Here is a 22,158-nt window from a genome sequence, read left to right on the forward strand (position 1 = left end):
TCCAGAGAGTCAGTGCTTGTAGCACATAGTAGGTGCTGAGTGTGAGAACGACCCCGTGAACTTGACTTCTTTGACCGACTGTTGTGTGCTTCCCAGGCAGGGAGAGAATAAAAGCCACCTCTAGATAACAAGACCCTCATGGTGTCCCGCACCCGGTAATTAGGATCCCCAGGCCTTTGCTTTGTTGTGGGAGACCAACCAAAGTCACCTGCTTCTTCAGCTGTCCTGGCAGGACCCCAGGCTGCCTCAACATCACAACCCCTCGAGGTTCCTTCTCAAGGCTTTCCGGTAGCGGGGGACCTGGAGGTGTCCCGGGGCTGAAACCAGAATTCGCCCCAAGGGTTCCCAGCCTAGGGACGCGCACCTCCAAGTGCCCAACACCACGATCGGAGCCAGCATTTTTCGCCCCTTCGTCCTGTGTAGGAGCCCCGGGGTTCAGAAGACTGTCTTCCCCGGCACCTATAGGCCTGCGGGGGCAGGGGCCTGAATCACCGCCGCACTCGCCCTCTCTTTCCGGCTTCCAGCCCGGGGCCACCTCCGCTTCTCCGCTTCGCAACGCCGGCGGAGCAGCGCAGCGCGCTCGCTCTCCTCCAGTCCTCCGCGCGCCCCTCTCCTAGGCTTGCACTTTCGCGGCCGCCGCCCTCACCCGGGCCGGCTCGCTGGAAGCCTCGCCCCGCTGCCCCTCCCCGGTAGAAGCCAGAGCTGCCTGCGCTAGCCCCAGGCTCCCGCGGGAGGGGGCGCGGCGGCCCCCACGGCTCCACCCTCTCCGCGGGGCCGCGGCCATCTGGGGCCCCTGCCAGGCGCGTCCGCTCGGGGCCCGCGCCCAGCTCGCGCGGGAGGACCAGGAGGCACCCGGGGAGGGGGTCGGGGCCGCCGCACCGGGCGGTCCCCTGCTAGCCGGCTGCGGAGAGCTGCTCGCGGAGATGCCCCGAGGGGGCGGTGGCTGAAGCGCCTCGTAGCGGACTGGACGCGGGCGCCCCTGGTCACCCCGGCGACTCTTTACAAGCCAGAGCTGCAGTTGCGGACGCGGCGGGGCGGGCCCGTGAGGGCGCTGAGGGCCGTGCTCCCCGCGTCCGTAACAGGCGCCCACTGCGGACTCGCCACCTCCCGCCTTCCCCGCGCCAGCCCCCCGCGAGCTGGCAGGAGGAAATTGCACGCGGCCCCTTTAAATTTACCCAGGAGCCCTTAAAGGAGCCCCAGGGGCCCCAGACAGGAATCCCCACCCCGGTCCAGCCCGCGCCGCCGAGCGAGCAGCCAGCCGTCCGTGCGGCCGGCCGCCTGTGAATGCGCCCCGCGCCCGGGGGCCCCGCGCACCGAGCGCCCTGCGCGCGCCGCCGCCGGCTCCGCGGCCCCGCGCCCCGCCGCCCCGGGGCCCCCGCTCCGCAGCACAGCGCATGGAGCCCGGCGGGGACCACCGGAGCCGGAGCGGCGGCGGCGGCGGCAGGGGCGGCCCCGGGCCCGCAGTGTCCTCGGCACGGGGCCGACGGCTGCCGCCCGCTGCAGCGAGCGGCGGCGCGGAGCCAGAGGAGGACGACGGCGGTAAGAGCTGGGCCCGACGGCCCGGGGCGGGGGCCCCGGCGTGGGGGAGGGGAGGGCTGCGGCTCCGGGCCCCTCTCGGCCGCCGAACAAAGCGGGGGACGAGCTCAGGGCGGCCGGGGGCGCCACCTGGCGGGCACAGAGCGCAGCTGCAAGGCCCGCGGGGCGCCCCCCGCCGGTGCTGGGGTCTGCCCGCCGGGCTGGGGCGGATCCCTGCTCCTTAAAGGGCCCCGCGGCGCCCGCTTTTAGGGGACGGGGGACACGGGCGACCAGGCGCTGGGACCTACGGCCCCCGCCCCTTCTCTTTCAGACTCTCAAGTGGTCTTTCTTTTCAAAGGCCGCCCAGCCCCCCTGTCCCCTCCTGGAGCTTCTCCCCAGAGTAGCGTAGCTCCGGATCCCGCTGTTCTCGGGTGCGCCGTCCCTCTCCTGCGTGGCCTTGCAGGAGACGGGAACTCTTCCCTTCACGGTTGCGTTAAGGAAAAAAAAAAAAAAAAAAACACAGCCTACGCCCTGGGGGGCCCCTCTACTATCCCCCCACATCGGGAAGGTCTTAAGTAAGGGGTGGGTTCGCCGGTGCGCTGTCGCGTTTCAGAATTTATTTTGGCCCCAGTTTGTTAGCTGTACCAGGACGGGCCGGTCCTCGTTGGCCCTCAAAGCCGACTGGGTTTTTTTTTTGTTGTTTTGTTTTTTTTTTGGTCTCCCTACTGCGGGGTTTATTGCCTTTATCAGCGAAGGTTCCGGCCTGACTAGGGAGACTGCTCCCTACTTTCTGAGCTCTCCTCCCTAAAAGCCCCCCATCCTCTTTTGTTTTTAAAGAATCTCAGCTCCTCCTTTTTATTCTCCCCCTTCTCTCTCTCTCTCTCTTTCTCTCTCTCTCTCTCTCTCTCTCTCTCCTCCTTTTTGCTCTTAAAGGGCCAGTCTGCCTTAGACTTAGGCTCCCGCACTGGAAGGATGCTTAGTAGTAGGATGCTAGTTATCAGCCCCTGTGTTTGCAGACAAAGGCGCTTAGGCCCAGAGAGCGGACATGACCTACCAAAGGTCACTGAGCAAGTCATCAGTGAAGCCAGACCTTGGACCTAGTGTTTTTTTCTATAGCTGTACTTAAAAAAAAAAAGAAAGAAAGAAAGAAAGAAAACTCCACACGGGGACAGGAGTTCTCTCTGATGCTGTCTTTTGTTTGTCTGACTCTGGGATTCTGTACTGAGAGAATGACCAGAACATGCCTGTATAGTTTTTGTGGCCAGGAGACCATTTTCTAATATAATAAAAATGGTCGGCCAGCTCTGCAGGGAGGGTAAGGTAGGGCTCTGGGTGTCTTTTTGACAAAATGTAAGAACACCAATGGGTTGGTGGGGCCCAGAAGTGCCCATCTTTCCATGGCTGGGCAGTAACCAAGCCCCTGCCAGCCCAGACAAGATAAATCCCTAGAAAGACTTAATGGGTTTGATGGGTGGTGAGGGTTCCCAATCTGCAGAATGTTCAGTAGTCACTCTGGTGGCCTTCCTGCCTTCCCTTTTCGGGGCCATTGGACTCCCAACTCTGGAGAAGTCTGGGTCTGAGACTCCTTTGCCTGGAGCTGTTGACAGCTCTGTCTTAGGTGCCCTCCAGTGGGAACTGACATTTCACACCCCAGCCCTAAACTGGTACTTACAGGAGGGCATAATTGGGGTATTTTTGGAAAAAGGGACCTTTGGGTGGGGCCTTCCTTGTGGGGCCTCAGGTGGGTGGGTCTTGTGCACAGATCTGGGTGCAGACAGCCACCCCTTTGTTCCCGCTCCTTAGTCTCCATTCTGGCTGTAACTGCCCCGCCTGCTAAGCGATCTCCTAGCTTTACCCCTCCCCGTACCTCTGTAGAGTGCCACCATCCCTGGCCTTCTGCATGGAGCTTGCACAGTACCCACATCCTTTTGTTTCTGATTCTCTCACTGGGTCCCTGCTCTTTGTAAGGGGTGTCTCAGCTCCCACATCACCCACTTCCCTTTCCCTGCTCTTGCCAACCCTTCCTTGCCCCAAACTCCCCTCCCCCCCACCCCTTTCTCATGCCTCCAAATCAAAGCCTTGGGTCCTTGCCCTGGAAATTGGAGATTGAGAATGTGTCTCCCTTTTCCCTTCTTCAGGACAAGCTCTTCAGCTGGAAGGGGGTGCCTTGGGGTCCTGGGGAAGTACCCCCCTACCCTCCTCCAGGGCCAGGGGACCAGCATCTTCAGGCAGGAAATACTCAGATCATTGTGAGGCTCGGGCCTCGAGGCCTGGGAAGAGCCGCATCCCTGGCAGGGACCATCGGCGCTACTACCATGACCACTGGCGGCTGGAGTACCTGATGGACTTCATCCCCTCCCGGCACGGCATGGTGTGTATGGTGTGCGGCAGCTCCCTGGCCACCCTCAAGCTCAGCACCATCAAGAGGCACATCCGCCAGAAGCATCCCTACTCCCTCCATTGGAGTGCCCGAGAGAAGGAAGTCATCAGCAGCAGCTGGGATGCCCATCTGGGGCTGGGGGCCTGTGGTGAGGCTGAGAGCCTGGGGGCCCAGGGGGCTGAGGAGGAGGAGGAGGAAGATGAAGAGGAGGAGGAGGGGGCCAACCTTCAGGCTTGCCCACCCAAGGGCCCAGGTAATACAGAATATGGAGAGGCAGGGGACTGTGCAATGGGGCTGGGTAGGTGGGCAGCTTTTCTGCCCTCTAGCTATTTATTTTCACTATTTACTTATTCACTTATTTATTTTAAGCAAGTCTCTACTCCATCTTTGGGTAGATTCTGTTTACTCTCCTTACTGCTGAGTGTGGGGAGGGATAGTGATGTGGGGGTAGTTCCAGCATCCCTGGCTGCCTTGACAGTGTGCAGTAGAAGGAGCGAGGAGTAGTAGGCTTTGGGGTTGGGGTAAGTTGAGGAAAGGGCAGTGGAGTGTGGTGTCAGAACAGTGGAGCCCAGGGAAGGGGTCAAAAGCTAGGCTTAGGGATGCTGGGTGGACTTAGAGTGAGTGACCCTGAGGATTAGGGAGAGTGTTGATAAAGGGAGTGGGTGTGGTGGTTCATGCCTGTCATTTTGTACCAGGAAAGTGGAGGCGGGAGCATCGGTAGTTGGATGAGGCTGGACATAGAGAGTTTGACCCCAGACTATGCTGTATGAAGTTCTCTCTAAAAAACAAAAGAAAAAAAGATAGGAGAGGAAAAGACAGGCAGAGGTCAGCCATGGGACCTGAGTCAGAGATGGAGTGAGAAGAGGCTGTGTGGATCACCTGGCTGCGGTGGGGGATCCCCCAGAGGACCAGAGTCTCAGTTGCTTCCCTCCAACCCTTTCAGGCAAAGCCCCAGCTGGTGGGGGCTGCCGGCGCCAGCGGCGAGGGGTTCGAGGGAGCCCAGTGGCACCTCGGCGCCGGCGGCTCTCGGCCTCCCGAAGGGCTGGGGGCAGCAGGGGGCTGGGGGCCCGGCGCCTGGAGCGGAGGCTGAAGGAGTCACTGCAGAACTGGTTCCGGGCCGAGTGTCTCATGGACTACGACCCACGGGGGAATCGGCTGGTGTGCATGGCCTGTGGCCGGGCACTGCCCAGCCTGCACTTGGACGACATCCGTGCTCACGTGCTGGAGGTGCACCCCAGCTCCCTAGGGCTCAGTGGCCCCCAGCGCAGTGCCCTGCTGCAGGCCTGGGGTGACCAGCCTGAGGCTCTGTCCGAGCTCACCCAGTCCTCACCAGGTGCGAGGCTGTCCCAGGGCTGAGATCCCTTTAATATTAGGGCGGCAGCGTGGGAGCTGAAAACAAAATTGGGAGGCGGGGACATTTGGTTGAGGGCTGCAGGCTGATTTTCCTCGACCCAGACTCGCAACTCCCCACCCCTCTCTCTCTGGCTAGGGCCGGCTAGCTTGGGGCTGGGGTGAGGAGCAAGGATTGGAACCCTCTTGTGTGGGTACGGGCAACCCGGCCAGCAGGCTGAGCCCTTCTCCTTCACCCCTTCCCCAACAGACGATGACCTCGTCCCCCAGGACCTGACCAGAAAGAGCCGGGACTCCGCCCCCGCTGCTGGAGCCCCCTCCTCTCAGGATCTCAGCCCCCCAGACGTAAAGGAAGAGGCTGGCTGGGTGCCTGAGAGGCCCGGGCCGGCAGAGCAGGAGCAGGAGGAGGCCGAGGAGGGCGAGGGCGAGGGCGAGAGGGCGGGCATCCCAGTCCGGCCTCGGAGGGGCCGAGACCATCGCCGCCACTACCAGGAGCGCTGGCGGCTGGAGTACCTCATGGAGCTGGACGGCTGCCGGCGCGGCCTGGTGTGCATGGTGTGCGGGGGCGCGCTGGCCTCGCTCAAGATGAGCACCATCAAGCGACACATCCGCCAGCGCCACCCGGGCTCCACCAGCCTCAGCGGGCCAGTCAAGGCCCTCATCGCCCAGGAATGGAGCGAGAAGGCTGCACACCTGCTGGCTTTGGGGCTGCCCAGCCCGGAGTCCCCCAGCGACCCTGTCGCCCCCAGTGCAGCCTCAGCCTCGGAGGAGGGGGGAGGGGCAGAGGAGGCGGAGCCAGAGGAGGAGTGGTGGGGTGAGCCTGAGAAGGGCCGGAGCCCCTGGCAAGGGAGAGCGGGCAGGGTGGTGAGAGTGGAATGCTGCAGGGAGAGACGGGAGGATGGGACCGGAGGGCCTGATTCCTGCCACCCGCGCTAAGGCCGCCCTTTGTTCCTCCCCAGGCGACGCGCCGCTGTCCCCCGGGGCTCCATCGGAGCGGCCGGCCGAAGAAGAGGAGGACGAAGAGGACGGTCAGGAGCCTGGGGGGCTGGCCTTCCCGCCGCTGCCCTTGCCCCCGCCGCCCCCGCCCCCGCCGCCGCCGCCGCGCAGCCGGGAGCAGCGGCGCAACTACCAGCCGCGCTGGCGGGGCGAGTACCTGATGGACTACGACGGCAGCCGGCGCGGCCTGGTGTGCATGGTGTGCGGGGGCGCGCTGGCCACGCTCAAGGTGAGCACCATCAAGCGACACATCCTGCAGGTGCATCCCTTCTCCATGGACTTCACCCCAGAGGAGCGCCAGACCATTCTGGAGGCCTACGAGGAGGCTGCACTGCGCTGCTACGGCCACGAGGGCTTCGGGCCACCGGCCCCGGCGCCGCGGGACGGCAGTGCGGACCTAAAGCCGGGCGCGGTCTGTCGCGCGTAGCACTCGCCCTGCGCTGGCCTGGCCTTTGGGCTGAGAGACCCTGATGTCAGGCGCTGGGATCCCCCTCCCCGCTGGCCGGGCTGGACCGGGGTTGGGGATGGGGAGGCGCCGCCACTGTCCCCCGGTGGCACCCTGATGTGCCGCTTAGTCCCTGGGCTGCCGGTGCACACTGGCCCGGGCATCCCGCGCTTCTCGAAAAGCCAAAGCGCCTCTCCAGTGTTCACAGCGAATGCTCCCGGCCGCGCCCAAGGGCGCAGTGCTGCCAGGCCGGGGTGGGGGTGCCCGCAGTCAGTATTAGGGTTGAAGGCAGGGCGCAGGGAAGTCAGGATAGACGCGCTGGCCGCTCGCCCTGGCCGAGGGCCCAGATCTGTGCGGCCTCGCACGCCCTCGGTCTTGGCTCTCGGCACCCAGGCTGCTGGCTGTAGGGTCCAAATTGGTATTCTCGGTCTCTCAGGCCCAGGCGGCGGACTGGGGCAGAGCAGGGGGCGGGACGCGGGCGGGCGGAGCGCTGAGACCCAGTCATCTGCGCCACCTTCCCGGCCTGGCCCAGGGGACAGTGCATCATCCATCCTGGGCCGCTGCCATGCCTTCAGGACCGGGGTCATAAAGGGATTAGCACTTTTTTCCTTAACCTCTTGCTCACAGAGCTTGTTACCCACCCAGTGAAAGCGGCAGGCGCGCTCTTGGTCCAGCGCCAGCACCGTGCGAGCCCGGGGCACTGGGGGGTTGGTCTCTTATTACTGCCCGCACTGATTTGTCCTCGGTGGATGCGACACCAGTTCTCAGCTCCCAGGGCTTGGGGCCGGGCTTTGGCCTCTCTTGCTCTTACCCGTGGTGCCAGAAGGGCCCCTCAATCTCCCAGGCAGGTCCGAGAGGGATGTGTAGATTTCATTCTCCCGTGGAGAACAGGTGGTCCCGAGATCAGGCCCTTTTGTGCTCTTTGTATTTTATTTTGAAACTGTATTTAATGCTTTTTATATGAAAGGGAGAGGGGAACTGGCCCAATCACCCTTATGTGCAAATGTCTTATTTATTATTCGTGTATCAGAGATAAGCTGTGAGGTGGTGGAGGAAGGACAGAGATGGGCGTGTGGCAAGGGGATTAGGAGGATACTAAATATCCCATGTTCCCCTGGCCTTGTTTCTAGGTCCAGTGTCTGCTCTTCACAAAGGGAAGCCACTGCAGGCACTGTGCCCTCCTTTTAAAGTCAGGGTGTGGTGGTCAGGAGATGGAACTTGGGAGGGGCCCTAGGTTCTGGGGTCAGTGTAGCCCCTGTGGTGAGAAAACAAAAAGAAATCCCTTCTCTCACCAGCCAGAGCCAGAGCTCAAGGTTCAAGTGCCTCAGGCCCAGTTCCCTAGACTTCCTGGTCGACAGTTGGATTTTATACCACGGATTTTATAGCATTTTTATATAATTTCAAGATTGTCAGTGGGAAAGGACCCTGGAGATCACAAATTGATCCCTTTCAGAGAGAGGAGCAAAATTCCAAAACCCAGAAATTATTACTTAGCCAGCTAGGAACAAGTCAAGAACTAGAATGAAAAACTCCCAGTTTAGTGAGCTTTGCACTGTATTGCACTGCTTTCAAGATTTCTTTATCTGTTAGGCCTGCCAAGATGTAGTGTGTTGGGCACTGCAGGCCCTCAGCACTTGTGACTCCTGAGGGCAACAAAGCATTGCACTTCCGGGAATAAAGATGAAGGCCTTTCAGCACTGCAGGCCTGGGGGATGAGGAGAGGGCCGAACTCCAGGTGGGGCCTACCTCCCCTGGGGTGAGGTTTCTCCAGCAGAAGGTGGCTCAGTATCAGTGCTTGTTTTAAAGTCATCAGGTATTCTGGAACGGCTGCTGGCTCAGTTAAATTCCAGTTTTGACCAGAGTTTTGGAGACAGTATTAAAATCTTTAGAACAGAGATTATGGGTGGTGCCAGGCTGGGCACTGACCTTTTCTTTCTTTTTTTTTTTTTTAAACTTTTCATCATGCATGTTTTTAAACAGTATTCTCTCCTGCCTCTACACCACCTTCTATAAACAGTATACAAAACTGGATCTGCTGATTGTCATCACCAGGGCTCACTGCTGACGTCAAAGTTAGCTGGGGCAGAAGTTAGAAATGGTTCTCCCCTTGAGAGGCAGCCCCAGGCTAGCCTCATTTTAGGCACTTGCTAGAGACAGAAATCTTTGGGCCCACCTGATCAAAAGGTGGGACCCACAGTGTATTCTGATAGGCCCTTCCCATACAGCTGCAGCTCCCAAGGAGGTTGTCTGGCAAGTACCTCTTCAGTGATTCTTTCTACCATGACTGGACCTATGGCCTCAAGGGTCAAGGGGTTGGTGGGTCTCCTCCCTCGGGATTCTGGTTGAACAGGTGAAATTTCTTCATTGTTTTGTTAATGGTATGCTTGCTATTATGGCCCATATGTAAATGTTACTCTGGAGACATATTTATATGCCATGTTACTTAGTGACACTATTCAAACATTTGTATGTGTATTTGTGAAGTTGTTTGCATCAGTCATTTAAAAAGTATTTCAGTCTAAGTTTTCCCAGGAGGTGTTGGATAAAATCTTCTAAGTCCAGCATGAGTCACAGCCAGCCTAGTTTTAGGGCAGTGAATGAGATGAGTTCTGATGTCACATCAGGTGTGCCATGACCAGCGCAGTTTCAGCTTTTGGCTGCATGTGGTTTATGGGTTGCTTCCTGTGGTAAGTGGGGGGGACCCTTCCCATTCCCAGGCTGGTGAGAGGCTGAACCAGGCCCTTTAACCCAAGTCACTTCTAAGGTCACCTTTTACACAGTCTCTTCACTTCATTTTAGAAACCAAATCAGTGCAGCTCTGCTCAGTGCCCGGAGTCCCTGCAATCTTGGGAGTTCTTTTTGAAGGTTCCCGGAATGAGGGTGGGAGCGAGTGAAAGCCTTTCGTTCTCACTTCACCCAAACTGTGTAAAAAGAATAAAGTTACAGACTGATGAGACAGTCACTGTGTTCTTTATTTATAATTAATACATCAATTTGCAGTTTTACAGGGACCACGAGAGCTCCTTGAGGCTACTGTATTTTTATGTTGCACGCACAGACACGTACACAGTTTCATTAGTAACTTTTTTATCTATAGATTTTTCTTGAAAAGAAAAAAATTCCTGTGTGGCACAAAAATCTTTCCAATTATTTTAACACAGCAGCAACAAAGAAAAGCCAGGTGTGGAGGCTTCCAGTGCAGAATGGGGCCCCTTGTGAGGTCCCAAAGACCATCAATGCATTTACTTCCTGGGAGGGCAGTGGATGTCGATGGAGTGTTTTCTACAATGGAAACCAAAAACTCAAAATGAACATGGGCAAAGAAACTAAGAAAATGGAGTAAGGCATTCTACCTACCAAAATCCCTAAATCATTTCCCAAAAGGAGGGGAAGAGGTTCCATTCCTACTTTTATAGTCACAGACCACTGTGACCATTGCAGACCACAGCCCTTGAAGCCCCAGCTCTTCCTCATAAAAGGTCGGACTGAGAACTGAAGGAATTCTTGGAGGCCGCTTTACAAGCTGACTAGATTTCTATGCTGCAGGGTAGATGCAAGGTCTCATAGAAATCAAGATCCCCAGTCAATCATAATGATAGACATTGTCTATCAACATCTCCTAGCCCTGCCTGGCCACCCACAACCTAAAACTTGAAAATACTCTCCAAATGAGCATCGTGGGCCAAGGTAGGAACTATGTCATAAATGTGTCTAAAGATGGAGATTCCCCCTTAGAACAACACTCACTCACAAGCTGCTCTCAAAGCTGCATGTCAGGAGTCTGGAAATGTACCTCCCCCTCTCACCAACGAGGCCTCTGGACTGCAGGCATTCGACTTGTATGCAGCCAGCGGGGTTCAGTCCTCAGGCTAAACTTGCAAAGCACAGGTGGAAGCAGCAGAGGAGAAGAAGCAGGGAAGACACAGAAGGAAGGTTTGTGTTCTACACCTTGTTCCTCACAGACTAAGATAGGGTTACAATAACTCAATGGCTGGAGCCCACATGCAGATTATTTTTCTTAAGTTTATAGCAGTGTACAGCAGTTACAGACATTTATTTCATAATAAGAAAAGTACAACCATATTTATTAAACTTGAGGTAAGGTGGGCAGGGAAAAGAGGGAGAAGCACACTCTGGAATGATTTCTCAAACCAACGCTCACATTGGTATCCCAGACCAAAGGCTCGGACACTGCCCTCCCAGCTGGCAGAGCCCTCTCTTCCCTAGGAAGAGCAACAGCAGCAGCAGGATGACTGCTGCCCTCCAGCTGACTGCTCCACCCCACTGTTCCCTCTGCATTTCTCAGATGGCATTCTGGGAAAAGGGAATGACCTCTATCACCTGTAAGTTATTCAGAGCTGACAGTTGTTTCATTTAAGGAAGAGGAAGCGCAGTAGGAGTAGCTGCTCAGGTGCAAGGCAGGAAGGAGGGACTAGAGGGCCGCACAAACCCAATGGAAGGAATCCCACTCCTGCCCCAGACCATTTATTCATAAGTTAATCATTATTTCCTAACTTAAAAATAAGGGCACAATTATAAACGGGAACTGTGGATGAGTCCTTGAAACAGGAGAGAGGACCCTAAGGCATTTCTCTCTTCTTGTTCTCCTTTTGTGGTACAGGTAAAAGCTCCACCACTGTTATGGTCTGATCAATTCTATTAATTTGATTCATTCTTTAGGGTTCTAAGAGATCAGTTCTTTTTTCAGTCTAACACATCTTGTGCTTGGTACTGAAGGTAAAGGGGGAGGAGGGGAACACCAAATTAAGAGCAAACAACTTGGAAGGAAGCTCAAGCTGACGCTGAGCAAGTTCCTTCACGGTGCGATGACGGTGTTATAACTACTAAGTGGCGTTTTAGTAACTGCTGCACTTCTGGCTTCCACGTGCTTATTCTGCCTTTTTTTTGGCGATTCCGGGAAGCTTTGCTTGGATCCTATTGAAGAAAGAAGAAGACACCTGAAATATTTGTTTTAAATGTGCATTTGTCCTAGGTTTGTATTTCCTCCAGGATATCAGGTAGGGCTCAGCTGTTCTCTGCCTGGAACAAGCCTGAGGGATTCCCCCTTGCTGCCCTTGAACTCACTTTGATCCACCTGCTTCTGCCTCCCAAGTACTGGCATTTACCGGTTGTTGACCACAGTGCCAGGTTACTAAGCTTTATATCTATTAGAAAAGACAGGGAAGAGTTGCCTTAACTTGGATACATAGGAGAATAAAATAGGGTTCAATAACCAAAAAATATTTGACAGCCAAAGTATTTCTGTTGATTACTTCTTTCTTGAGAGCTGGAGGGTAGGATATTAAATTCAAGGTCAGCCTGGGCTATATAGCAAGACTCTGTCTCTAAAGCAAATAACCCAACAAACCAAACTACCACAACAACAAAACCCAAAGATGCTAATTAACAAGAGGCTCAAATAAATAAAACTATCTAAGGTTTTATTCAGGGTGAAAATTAGTTACCTTTGACAGTAACATTTTATATAAGAGACTAGAAATTATAGGGGAGGGGCATGGTATACATGGGAAATGATGGACATGATCCCTAAGTGTACTTACTTTTCAACAATTGACTTGGTCTGGTCCCGGGCAATCCCCACATAGTGATCAATCTGTGTCTTTATAAAGGAAGGAAGGAAGGAAGATTCAGCTGGGTGACACATGAGCCGAGAGTTTTCTTGAAACCCCCCCACCCCCCTTCTTGAGATAGGGTTTGGCTGTCCTGGAACTCATTCTGCAGACCAGGCTGGCCTCTAACTCAGAGATTCATCTGCCTCTCCCTCCCCAGTGCTTGGATTAAAGGTGCGTGCCACCACAGCCTGGCTGCCTTTTTTTTTTTTTTTTTTTTTTCTGAGACAGGGTTTCTCTGTGTAGCTTTGCACCTTTCCTGGAACTCACTCTGTAGCCGAGGCTGGCCTCAAATTCACAGAGATCCACCTGGCTCTGCCTCCCGAAGGCTGGGATTAAAGGTGTGTGAGGCCACCACCCGGCCAATTTTTTTTTTTTTTTTCATACAAAAAGCACTGTTCTTTTTAGTGCAACCATCAAAAACCCCACTAGTCACTATTTTGGAAAATAAAAATGTCTAGTTTTTCAAAGAATTATAAACTTCTGTTTTCAGAATAAAAGTCATCATTTGTAGATGTAGGATGCATGTGGTGTTTCCTTTAGCAACACTGAGGTACATTTTCTGAGTACTAGGAACTGCAGATTTAATCTATATTCTGTAGTTGTTAGGTGTGATGGCTCCTGGGCACAATTAACTTATTTAATATTTAAAAGCCAAAAATCTTTTGTGTGTGAGTGTGCTTGTATCTGTGGAGGAAAAAAACTGACATAAGGTTTCTTTTCAACTGCTCTCTAACTAGTTAATTAATAATAAGATAATTAAAGATAAGGTCTCACGTAGTTTAAGCTGGCCTACAACTTATCATGTAGCTAAGAATGACCTTGAACTTCTGATCATCCTGACTCCACCTTCTTTCTACATGCTAGGCTACATGAGTGTGCCTCTACACACAATTTTATGTAATGTTAGGGCTTAAAACCCAGGGCTTCGTTTATACTAGGCAAGTACTTCACCAACTAAGCTACACTCCCAGCCCTCTACTTTATTTTTTGAGACAGTTCTGTCTCTTACTGAACCTAGAGCTCACTGATTTGGTTAGATGGCTGGCCAGCAATCCTCCCCAGGGCTGGGATTACAGGTGTACATTCTAACAACAGGCAATTAATTTTATGTGGGTGACTGAGATTGGAACTCAGGTCCTCCTGCTTGGGTGACAAGCATTTTACCAACCGAGTCATCTTCTCCCTTCTCTCCCAAAAAGTCTTCTGATGGACAAGCTAATCCACATGGCCCACAATGCAAACATCTGGACATACTAACATTTCCTTGAAAGTGCAGTTTAGTTTTGAGAAGCTCAACTTTTTTTTTTCCCAGAGCTGAGGACCAAACCCAGGGCCTTGCGCTTGCCTAAATCCCCAACCCCAAGAAGCTCAACTTTTACTATATAGTACCTCTTCACCTTCCTTTTTTGGGAAGGATAATTCACCCCTGTAACACAGAACATCTATCCTAGGCCTCCAGTCTTGCTGGAAGACATGACTCTCAGTCTATTCCTTTCCTTAAAATGAACTGAAGCCAGTCACACATTATTAGCATATCTGCTGCCAGACAAATGCCTACCTTATACTTCTCGTAGACGATTGGAACGCTGAAAACAAGCAGCTCGGCTGTAAGATAGAATTAAAACACGGCAAGTGTAAAAGGGAGACTCAAGCAACACAGACATTTCTTCATGATGTTCAAAGAAACAACCAAAGAGAGAAAAACAAGTGCCCCAACTGAGGACAGCAGGAGAGAGAAGATCAGGGTCGCATTAAAAACCCAAACAGGCTGCTTTCTTTGTATGACAGGCATCAGCTTCTAAGCTACAAAAGTGGTTTCTAAAAGGAAGGTCCCCACATTTAAACCAAATCTAAACAACCCTTTACTTACAGTTGCTTTGAAATTTCTTTTTCTTTCTTTCCTTTTCTTTTTTCTTTTCTTTTTTTCTTTCTTTCTTTTTTTTTTTTGAGACAGGGTTTCTCTGTGTGTCCCTGGCTGTCCTGGAACTCATTCTGTAGACCAGGCTGGCCTCAAACTCAGAGATCCCCCAGCCTCTGCTTCCCCAGTGCTGGAATTAAAAGCATGTGCCACCACTGCCCGGCTCACTTTGAAATTTCTTTGTCAGGCCATTTGATCGACATAGGGCCAAAAGCCCAGGTTACTCCAATATCATATCTAAATACACACACTCTAGACACTATAGGCTGGCCATGCAGAATAAGTGGTTATGTTGTGTGCATGCTCTTTAGCCAAGCACTCTGCTCCGGGCTACATTTTTTTTTTTTAAATTGAGGGTCTCATATGTCCTAAGTGGGCCTAGAACTCATTATGAAGCTTATAACATGATAATCCACTTTGATCCTCTTGTTTCCATCTACCAAGTGCTGGGATTATAGATGTGTACCATTATGCCCAGCTTCTCTAGCCCTTTTTGTAATTTTTATTTTGAGACAAGGTCTTATTAAGTTGTTCTTGCAGGTTTGATCCTCCTGCCTCCAGCCATGATTACAGGTCTGTACCATCTTGTAGACTACTTCAGGAAACAGACCCATGGACACTCTTTCCCTGCTGCCTTACCGAGAATCAGAAGGGTGATCCCATTAAAGACAGCACCAACATAGGTCATCAGCCACATGAAGACAGCCAGCTGTGAAGGCCAACGTCAGAGGGTTAGACAAGAATAACGACAGCTCAGAGTTCAGGCTAATGAGGTCTGCACCGACGCAGTGACAGGACGCAGATCCCCTACTTGCACTTCACAGTCAGAAAACTGCCACTGTCTTGGGTGCTAAGGGGTGACTACTGTTGTAATGCTGCTCGTTACAGGGAGGAAACTGCTTTTTCTGTTGACACCTACCTCCCTTTTCACAGGCTTTCTCTTGTCTGATAAAAACCCTATATTCTCTGTCTTATCTCTGAATCACAGACCAGCAACTAACCTTCAAGGAGTCAACCAGGTCTTCTACCAGAAAGAGACGAATGATGAGTTTGAGGGCTCTGTTGACATGCACCATTGCAGCATTCATGTAGTTATGGAAAGCTTCTGAGGACAGGGTAATGTCCACATCCAGGTAGGCCCTTCCAAGGAAGAAGTAACAGTCACTCATACAACACATTAAGGGAAAATTCTTCAACAACATGGTGGTTTTTCAGTGGGAAACTGGCATTCTAGAAATCTATGGGGGACACAGCTGCTATTTAATGGATAAAAGCAAATATGTCAATTATTTATATGAATTGTAGGGCTTTCATGTATAATCTGTCTAGAGTGGATATATCAAAATACACTCTATGGGAATGTAGACCAATAGCAGAAGACTTGCCGAGCATGCATAAGATCCTGGGTTTTATTCCCAGCATGCTGTGGGATGTTCTGTATGTCAAATGTGTTGCTCTGATTAGTTAATAAATAAAACACTGATAGGCCAGTAGCCAGGCTGGAAGTATAGGCGGGACAAGCAGAGAGGAAAATTCTGGGAAGTGGAAGGTTGAGGCAGGAAAACGCTGCCAGCCGCCATGACAAGCGAGATGTAAGGTATCAGTAAGCCACAAGCTACGTGGCAAAGTAGAGATTAATAGAAATGGGTTAATTTAAGATAGAAGTAGATAGCAAGAAGCCTGCCATGGCCATAGTTTGTAAGCAATATAAGTCTCTGTGTGTTTACTTGGTTGGGTCTGAGCGGCTGTGGGACTGACTGGCAGGTAAGAGAGATTTGTCCTGACTGTGGGCCAGGCAGGAAAACTCTTAACTACAAAGAGTTAACTCTAGCTACACCAGCATTATAAAATAAACAAGCAAAAACCTAAAATTCATTTGTATGTGTATGCATATACATGTGGAGATCAGAGAACAACCTTGGGTATCATTTCTTTGGCACTGTCCACCATTTTTTAAACTTTTTTTGAGATAGTTTCCCACTGACCTGGAGTTTACTAAGCAGACTAAGCTAATTGGCTAGTAAGCTCCAGAGACCTGCCTGTCTCCTCCCAGATTGATATAAGTGAGCACCATTCCAGCTTTCCAAAATACATTTATTTTTAACGTGGGGGGGGGGGGGGTTGAATGAAAATGGCCCCCATCATAGGCTCATAGGGAGGGGCACTATTAGGAGTGTGGCTTTGTTGGAAGAAGTGTGTTACTGGGGGTGTGCTGTGAGGTTTTAGAAGCTCAAGTCAGGCCCAGAGGCTCACACTCCCTCTTCCTATTGCCTGCTGATCTAGATGCATAACTCCCAGCTCTTTCTTCAGCACTATGTCTGCCTGCATGCCACCAGGCTTCCTGCCATGATGATAATGGACTAAATCTCAGAACTGTAAGCCAGCTCCAATTGAATGTTTTCCTTTATAAGAGATGCCATGATCATGGTGTCTCTTTACGGCAATAGGACATTGACTAGGACATGTATACTATGGTGCACGTACAGAGGTCAGAGGACAGCCTGTGGCCATTGATTGTTTCTTTTTACCATGTGGGTCCTGGGGACTGAACTCAAGTTGTCAAGTTTGGAGGCAAACACCTTTACCCGATGAACATCTCGCTGGCTAAGACTCTGTCTTAACAAGTTCCAGAACAAGCACCACCAAAACAAAAACTAAAAGAAAAAAGAGGGCAGGGACTATAGCTTAGTAGGAAAGCACTTACCTAGCATGTGTAAGGTCCTGGACTCAATCCCCAATTTATAAAGAAAAAGAGGAGTGGGTAGAAAAGGAAAGTCTTAAAAGGGTAGTGACTGGAGGGCGGGAGGTGGTGGCACACACCTTTAATCCCAGCACTCAGGAGGCAGAGCCAGGCAGAACTCTGAGTTCGAGGCCACCCTGGTCTACAGAGTGAGATCCAGGATAGGCACCAAAACTACACAGAGAAACTCTTGTCTCGAAAAACAAAAACAACAAAACAACAACAAAAAACACCCCCCCCCCAAAAAAAAACAAAACCAACCAAACAAAAAGAAACAACCTGCCCTCCCCAAAAGGTTAGTGATCATGAATATGCTAGGGCTGGAAATTACACAATATATTCTGTTTTGTTCTTAAAGGGTAATGGGGGTGGAGTGTGAGCAGGGAAAGGGACTCACTATATAGCCTTTACTATATAGATAAGGCTTAAAGTGGTCTGTCTGCCTTGGCTGCAATTAAAGGTGTGTGCCACCACAACCAGCCACCTTGTTCTGAGGGTGGCCCTGTACTCATAGCTTGTTCACTCACGCAGAGGCTCTGAGTGCCTAGTGCTTGTCAACTTTGAAGACACCTGAGGAGCTCAGACTGAAGAGTGACAGACACTCTTCTCCTTTCTGTTTAGTAAGAAAGCATCAAAAAGTTGGTCTGTGCTGGGCAATGGTGACTCACGCCTTTAGTTCAGGACTTGGGATGCAGAGCCAGGCAGATCTCTGTGAGTTCAAGGCCAGCCTGGTCTACAGAGCGAGATCCAGGACATGCACTAAAACTACACAGAAAAACCCTGTCTTGAAAAACCAAAAAAGTTGGTCTGTAGTGGCCCATGCCTTTAGTCCCAGGAATTGGGATGCAGAGGCAGGTGGATCGCTGAGTTCGAAGCCAGCCTGGTCTACAGAACAAGTTCCAGGATGGCCCAGGCTACATAGAGAAATCCTGTCTCGAAAAACTACATACATACATACATACACATACACACACATACATACACACACACACACACACACACACACATACACACACACAATTTTACAATAAAAATGTAAGGGCACATATGACATTAAGTTATCCCTTCTATTTCTATTTCTACCAACAGAAAGTACAAGCCCCAGCAAGGAACCAGTGGGCTATTCCAGAGAGGTCACAGCAGGGGCTCTTTCTCTGAGACAAAGGGTTTTCATTTTATTTTTACTTATTTGTTTGTTTATTTTTGTTTTTGTTTTTTTGTTTTTTTTTGAGACAGAGTGTTTCTGTATAGCCCTGGCTGTCCTAGAACTCATTTTGTAGACCAAGCTGGCCTGGAACTTGGAGATCTGCCCCTTGAGTACTGGGATTAAAGGCATGCAGCACCACCACCAGGAGATAAAGGGTTTTAAAAGCTGCTGTTTGTTAAAGCTCAAATACAAATGTTTATGGGCAAAGAATTTCAACAGTACAACCATGAGGAAGCATTTGTTAAAGCTACAACACAGCCAGAAAGGCATTAAAGTTTGTCACCAGATTGGGGCTGGAGAGATTGCTCAGTGGTTAAGAGCACTGGTTACTCTTCCAGAAGACTTAAGTTCAATTCCCAGGTATCACAGGTCAGCTCACAACCTGTAACTCCAGTTCTAGGGGACTGGATGCCCTCTTCTGGCCTGCAAGGGCACAACACACATTATGTTGCCCAGATATACATGCAGGCAAAACACCCACATACATAGACAATAAAATAAAGGTTAAAAAAATTGTCCCCCAACCCAGGGAAACTACGTAAGAGTTAAAGTAAATCAGAAATAAAATTCAAAATAAGCACAGCATAAACTGGTTCCAGAACTAGGAGTCAAAGCTGTTTCTGGGCTTTACCATTAGGGCTGAAACACGGACACAGCGGCTCACTGAGGGCTGTCCTAGGCAAGCTATTTTGTGCCCTGCTCAGGAGCTGCAGCTCTCTTTAGCCTTAAGTATGAGCCTCTAGCTAGTTAAAAGTTCTTAAATACCAACCTGATCACTTCTTAGGGTGACAGCAAGGTATTTAGGGGATGTTTCTGCCATTAGTTGGCTGCAAGAGGCAGGTCAGAACTTCAGATCTGTGCAATCTCAGTAAATCCCTCCATTGAAATGTGGGCTGTAACTTCTACTTACTTGAATGGATGGCCTTCTTCTGACTTCTGCACAGCTTGAATGACAGACTTGTAGACTCTGAAGCTAATGGTGACGGAGAGAAGAGCCAGGATGAGGTAAGAGACCACACTGATAACACTGAATGCTGCCAGGGAGAGCAGCATGATCAGTGTGGTACCAAAGACAAACCCAGTCTTCTTCACATCTCGCCAGAAAATCAGATCACGTACTGCCAAGAGAGAGGAGAAGAAGTCAGAAAAACCAGGACCACCTGCCTGTGATGTACATGCAGCAGAGCAGAGCGCTCACCAGCACATATATGCACCGTGCCTACTTCAGAGATGGGAGAGTAGGCATTTATGATGGCTACTGGGTCCAGTGGGGTAAAGAGTCACCAATCTTCAACTTGTTTTGTCAGGAAAGCTAATAGAGGTGGTCAACATAGTGACTCCAGGGCAGACTGCTTGTTTACCAAGTGAGGTCCTGAGTTCTACAGGGGGCAGGGGTGGTAAGGACAAAGCAGACAGAAACATCATGACAGGTGTTGACTACATGAAGCAAATAAGTCAGACAGTGTGTCAGGATGTTGAGACAGGAGGGTCACTTGAGCCCAGAGTTCACCAGGACAGACAATATAGCAAGACCCCATCTTAATCAGTCCATTAAATGAAGTAGATAATGCTTCTAAAATGGTTAGATCCCAGACCCAAAGCCACATACTAAGTGAAATGTACAAGTTGGGGTAAGAGAGAAAATGGTGATAAAAACAGACCATCTTTACTTGAAATGAAACACCAGTCCTTGTCTTAATCTAAAAACAAAAGGGTTGTAAGTAGGAGACTATGTACTTACCCAAACCACAATGTGTGTACATGCATAGGATTGGGGAATCCAGGGCCTTATGCATGCTGAGTGAAAAGTACTACTTTCCTACCGAGTTACATAACTGTGTCCCTTTAAGGCATTGTTTTTAAAGTAACTTTTAATTGATACATTTGGGTGTGGTGCAGATGTGTGGAGGCCAGAGGAGAGGCTCCAGTGTCATTTTCGACAGGGTTTCTCTGTGTAGACCTAGCTGTCCTGGAACTCAAAGAAACCCACCTGCCTTTACCTCCGGAGTGCTGGGATTAAAGGCAAACAAGCTAGGCAGTGGTGGCACACGCCTTTAATCCCAGCACTCAGGAGTCAGAGACAGGCGACCCTCTCTGAGTTAGAGGCCAGCCTGGTCTACAAAATAAGTTCCGGACAGCCAGGACTGTTACAAAGAGAAACCTTGTCTCAAAAAAACAAAACAAACAAACAAACAACAAAAAGCAAAATGACAACAAAAAACAGGGTCTCTCACTGTTCTGAAGCTTGCTAATCAGGTTATTCTGAGACCCAGGAATCCACTTGTCTCTACTCTTCTCCAGCACTGGGATTATAAAGCTGCGCTACTATACCCTAGCGCCCTCTTCCTCTCCTTCTTACCCTAATGTGGATTCCAGGGATTAAACTCAGGACTGGCACTTTACTGACTGAGCCATCTAGCTCTTTAGTATTCTGGCACCTCTTTATTTTTCGTTTTGCTATTTTGGGTTATTTTTTGTACCCCAATCTTGAGCCCCTGAACTCCTAAGAGCTGGGATTGAAGGCCTGAGACACACACCTGGCCATACCTTTTTTTTCCCCTTGAGACAGGGTCTTGCTAAATTGCCTAGCCTGTCCTTACAAAGATGGATGAGGCCTCCAGAGTTGGACAGATCCGAGTCTTGGTAATTTCTACCTGTGTTATTTTAACCTTTTTTATTTTATTTTATTTTATTTTATTTTATTTTATTTTATTTCTGAGACAGGGTTTCTCTGTGTAGCTTTAGAGCTTGTTCTGGAACTCACTCTGTAGACTAGGCTGGCCTTGAACTCAAAGAGATCTGCCTGCCTCTTCCTCTCAAGTGCTGGGATTAAAGGTGTGTGCCACCACCGCCTGACTTGTCTGCCTTCTAAGCCATCCTTCACTGTAAAGTGAAGAAAATGGAATCTTCTCCCCAAAGCTGTTTCCAGGAGAACGCAAGGCCAGTGCAGGTAGAGTGCATTATGACCTACATGGAATAAATTCACTCGCTTTCCTGGGAAGGGGAGGTTCTGAGATTCCTGATGGGAACAGTTCAGTGGTTTCAAAAATCAGGGAGAAAACAGGGTGCTGCTCAGGTGCACATGACTGAACTAAAACTATACAAGAAAAATGAACAGAACCAGACCTACTTAAGAAACTAGTACCAGCCGGGTGGTGGTGGTGCATGCCTTTAATCCCAGCACTCAAGAGGCAGGTGGGTCTCTGTGAGTTTGAGGCCAGCCTGGTCTACAGAGCTAGTCCAGGACAGGCTCCAAAGCTACAGAGAAACCCTGTCTCAAAAAAAAAAGCAAGCAAGCAAGCTAGTGCTAAGCAGGATAATTCCTACAGTTGGAGTTCAGGCACATACAAATGTTAAACTTCATATGTCTGTTAAGTGTAGCTTCAATACAAAATGCAGAGAGGCTCCATGTCACCACCAGCAGAACACCCAGGTGACACATGCCCCTGGATACGACACATCCAGAGAAGGGCACAATACTGCTTCTATAGAATTCCAGCCTCAGATACACACCTTGTATTTAAAGAGAAAATAACTAGACAAATACAACTGGAGAAATATTCTATAAAATAACTCACCGATGTTCTTAAAAACTAGTGTAAAATATAAACAACAGGGGGCTGGAGGAGAGATAGATGGCTTACAGGTTAAAAGCACTGGCTGCTTGATCTTCCAGAAGACCCAAATTCAGTTTCCAGAATTCACAGGGTAGCTCACAATTGCCTGGAACTGAAGTTCCAGGGGATCTGATGCCCTCTTCTGGCCTCAATGGGCACCAGGTATAGACACGGTGCACATATATACATGCAGGCAAAACACTCATATAAATAAAATTAATATATAAAAGTTTTTACAAACAAAGAAAAAGAAATAGACTTCCATACTGCACAAGTTGGAAAAGGCCACTATGTCCTCGTGGACTTTACTGCCATCTGCTGGAAAGTTGTCACACAAGGTAGTCAGACCTACAATGA

The 22,158-nt window shown here is 50.6% G+C and overlaps 2 protein-coding genes across 5 annotated transcripts in view; one reads left to right on the forward strand and one right to left on the reverse strand.

Moving 5' to 3' along the window:
• The first annotated feature begins 584 nt into the window (after positions 1–584).
• C1H11orf95 (chromosome 1 C11orf95 homolog) lies at positions 585–9,644 on the forward strand. Its single transcript, XM_036203952.1, has 5 exons — positions 585–1,539; positions 3,654–4,148; positions 4,839–5,228; positions 5,496–6,059; positions 6,205–9,644. The coding sequence occupies exons 1-5, from the start codon at positions 1,395–1,397 to the stop codon at positions 6,666–6,668; spliced, it is 2,058 nt and encodes a 685-aa protein (XP_036059845.1). The 5' UTR covers positions 585–1,394; the 3' UTR covers positions 6,669–9,644.
• Rtn3 (reticulon 3) overlaps positions 9,638–22,158 on the reverse strand; it is a 58,304-nt gene continuing 45,783 nt past the window's right edge. For all 4 annotated transcript variants that reach the window (XM_036203941.1, XM_036203922.1, XM_036203914.1 and 1 more), the window contains 6 exons: positions 19,095–19,302; positions 15,239–15,377; positions 14,877–14,946; positions 13,878–13,924; positions 12,248–12,306; positions 9,638–11,621 (listed from right to left, as the gene is read on the reverse strand). In XM_036203941.1, the coding sequence (XP_036059834.1) occupies positions 11,576–11,621; positions 12,248–12,306; positions 13,878–13,924; positions 14,877–14,946; positions 15,239–15,377; positions 19,095–19,302 (569 nt within the window). In that variant the 3' untranslated portion in view covers positions 9,638–11,575. The remainder of the gene's footprint in view (positions 11,622–12,247; positions 12,307–13,877; positions 13,925–14,876; positions 14,947–15,238; positions 15,378–19,094; positions 19,303–22,158) is intronic.

Source organism: Onychomys torridus, chromosome 1, assembly GCF_903995425.1.
Source record: "Onychomys torridus chromosome 1, mOncTor1.1, whole genome shotgun sequence".
NCBI lineage: Eukaryota > Metazoa > Chordata > Mammalia > Rodentia > Cricetidae > Onychomys > Onychomys torridus.

Bases quoted from the DNA above. Each gene is read 5' to 3' on its own strand.
- C1H11orf95 (XM_036203952.1), top strand. From the start codon at position 1,395: ATGGAGCCCGGCGGGGACCACCGGAGCCGGAGCGGCGGCGGCGGCGGC. The intron at 1,540-3,653 runs GTAAGAGCTGGG...TCCCTTCTTCAG, and splicing joins GCCAGAGGAGGACGACGGCG to GACAAGCTCTTCAGCTGGAA. The intron at 5,229-5,495 runs GTGCGAGGCTGT...CTTCCCCAACAG, and splicing joins GCTCACCCAGTCCTCACCAG to ACGATGACCTCGTCCCCCAG.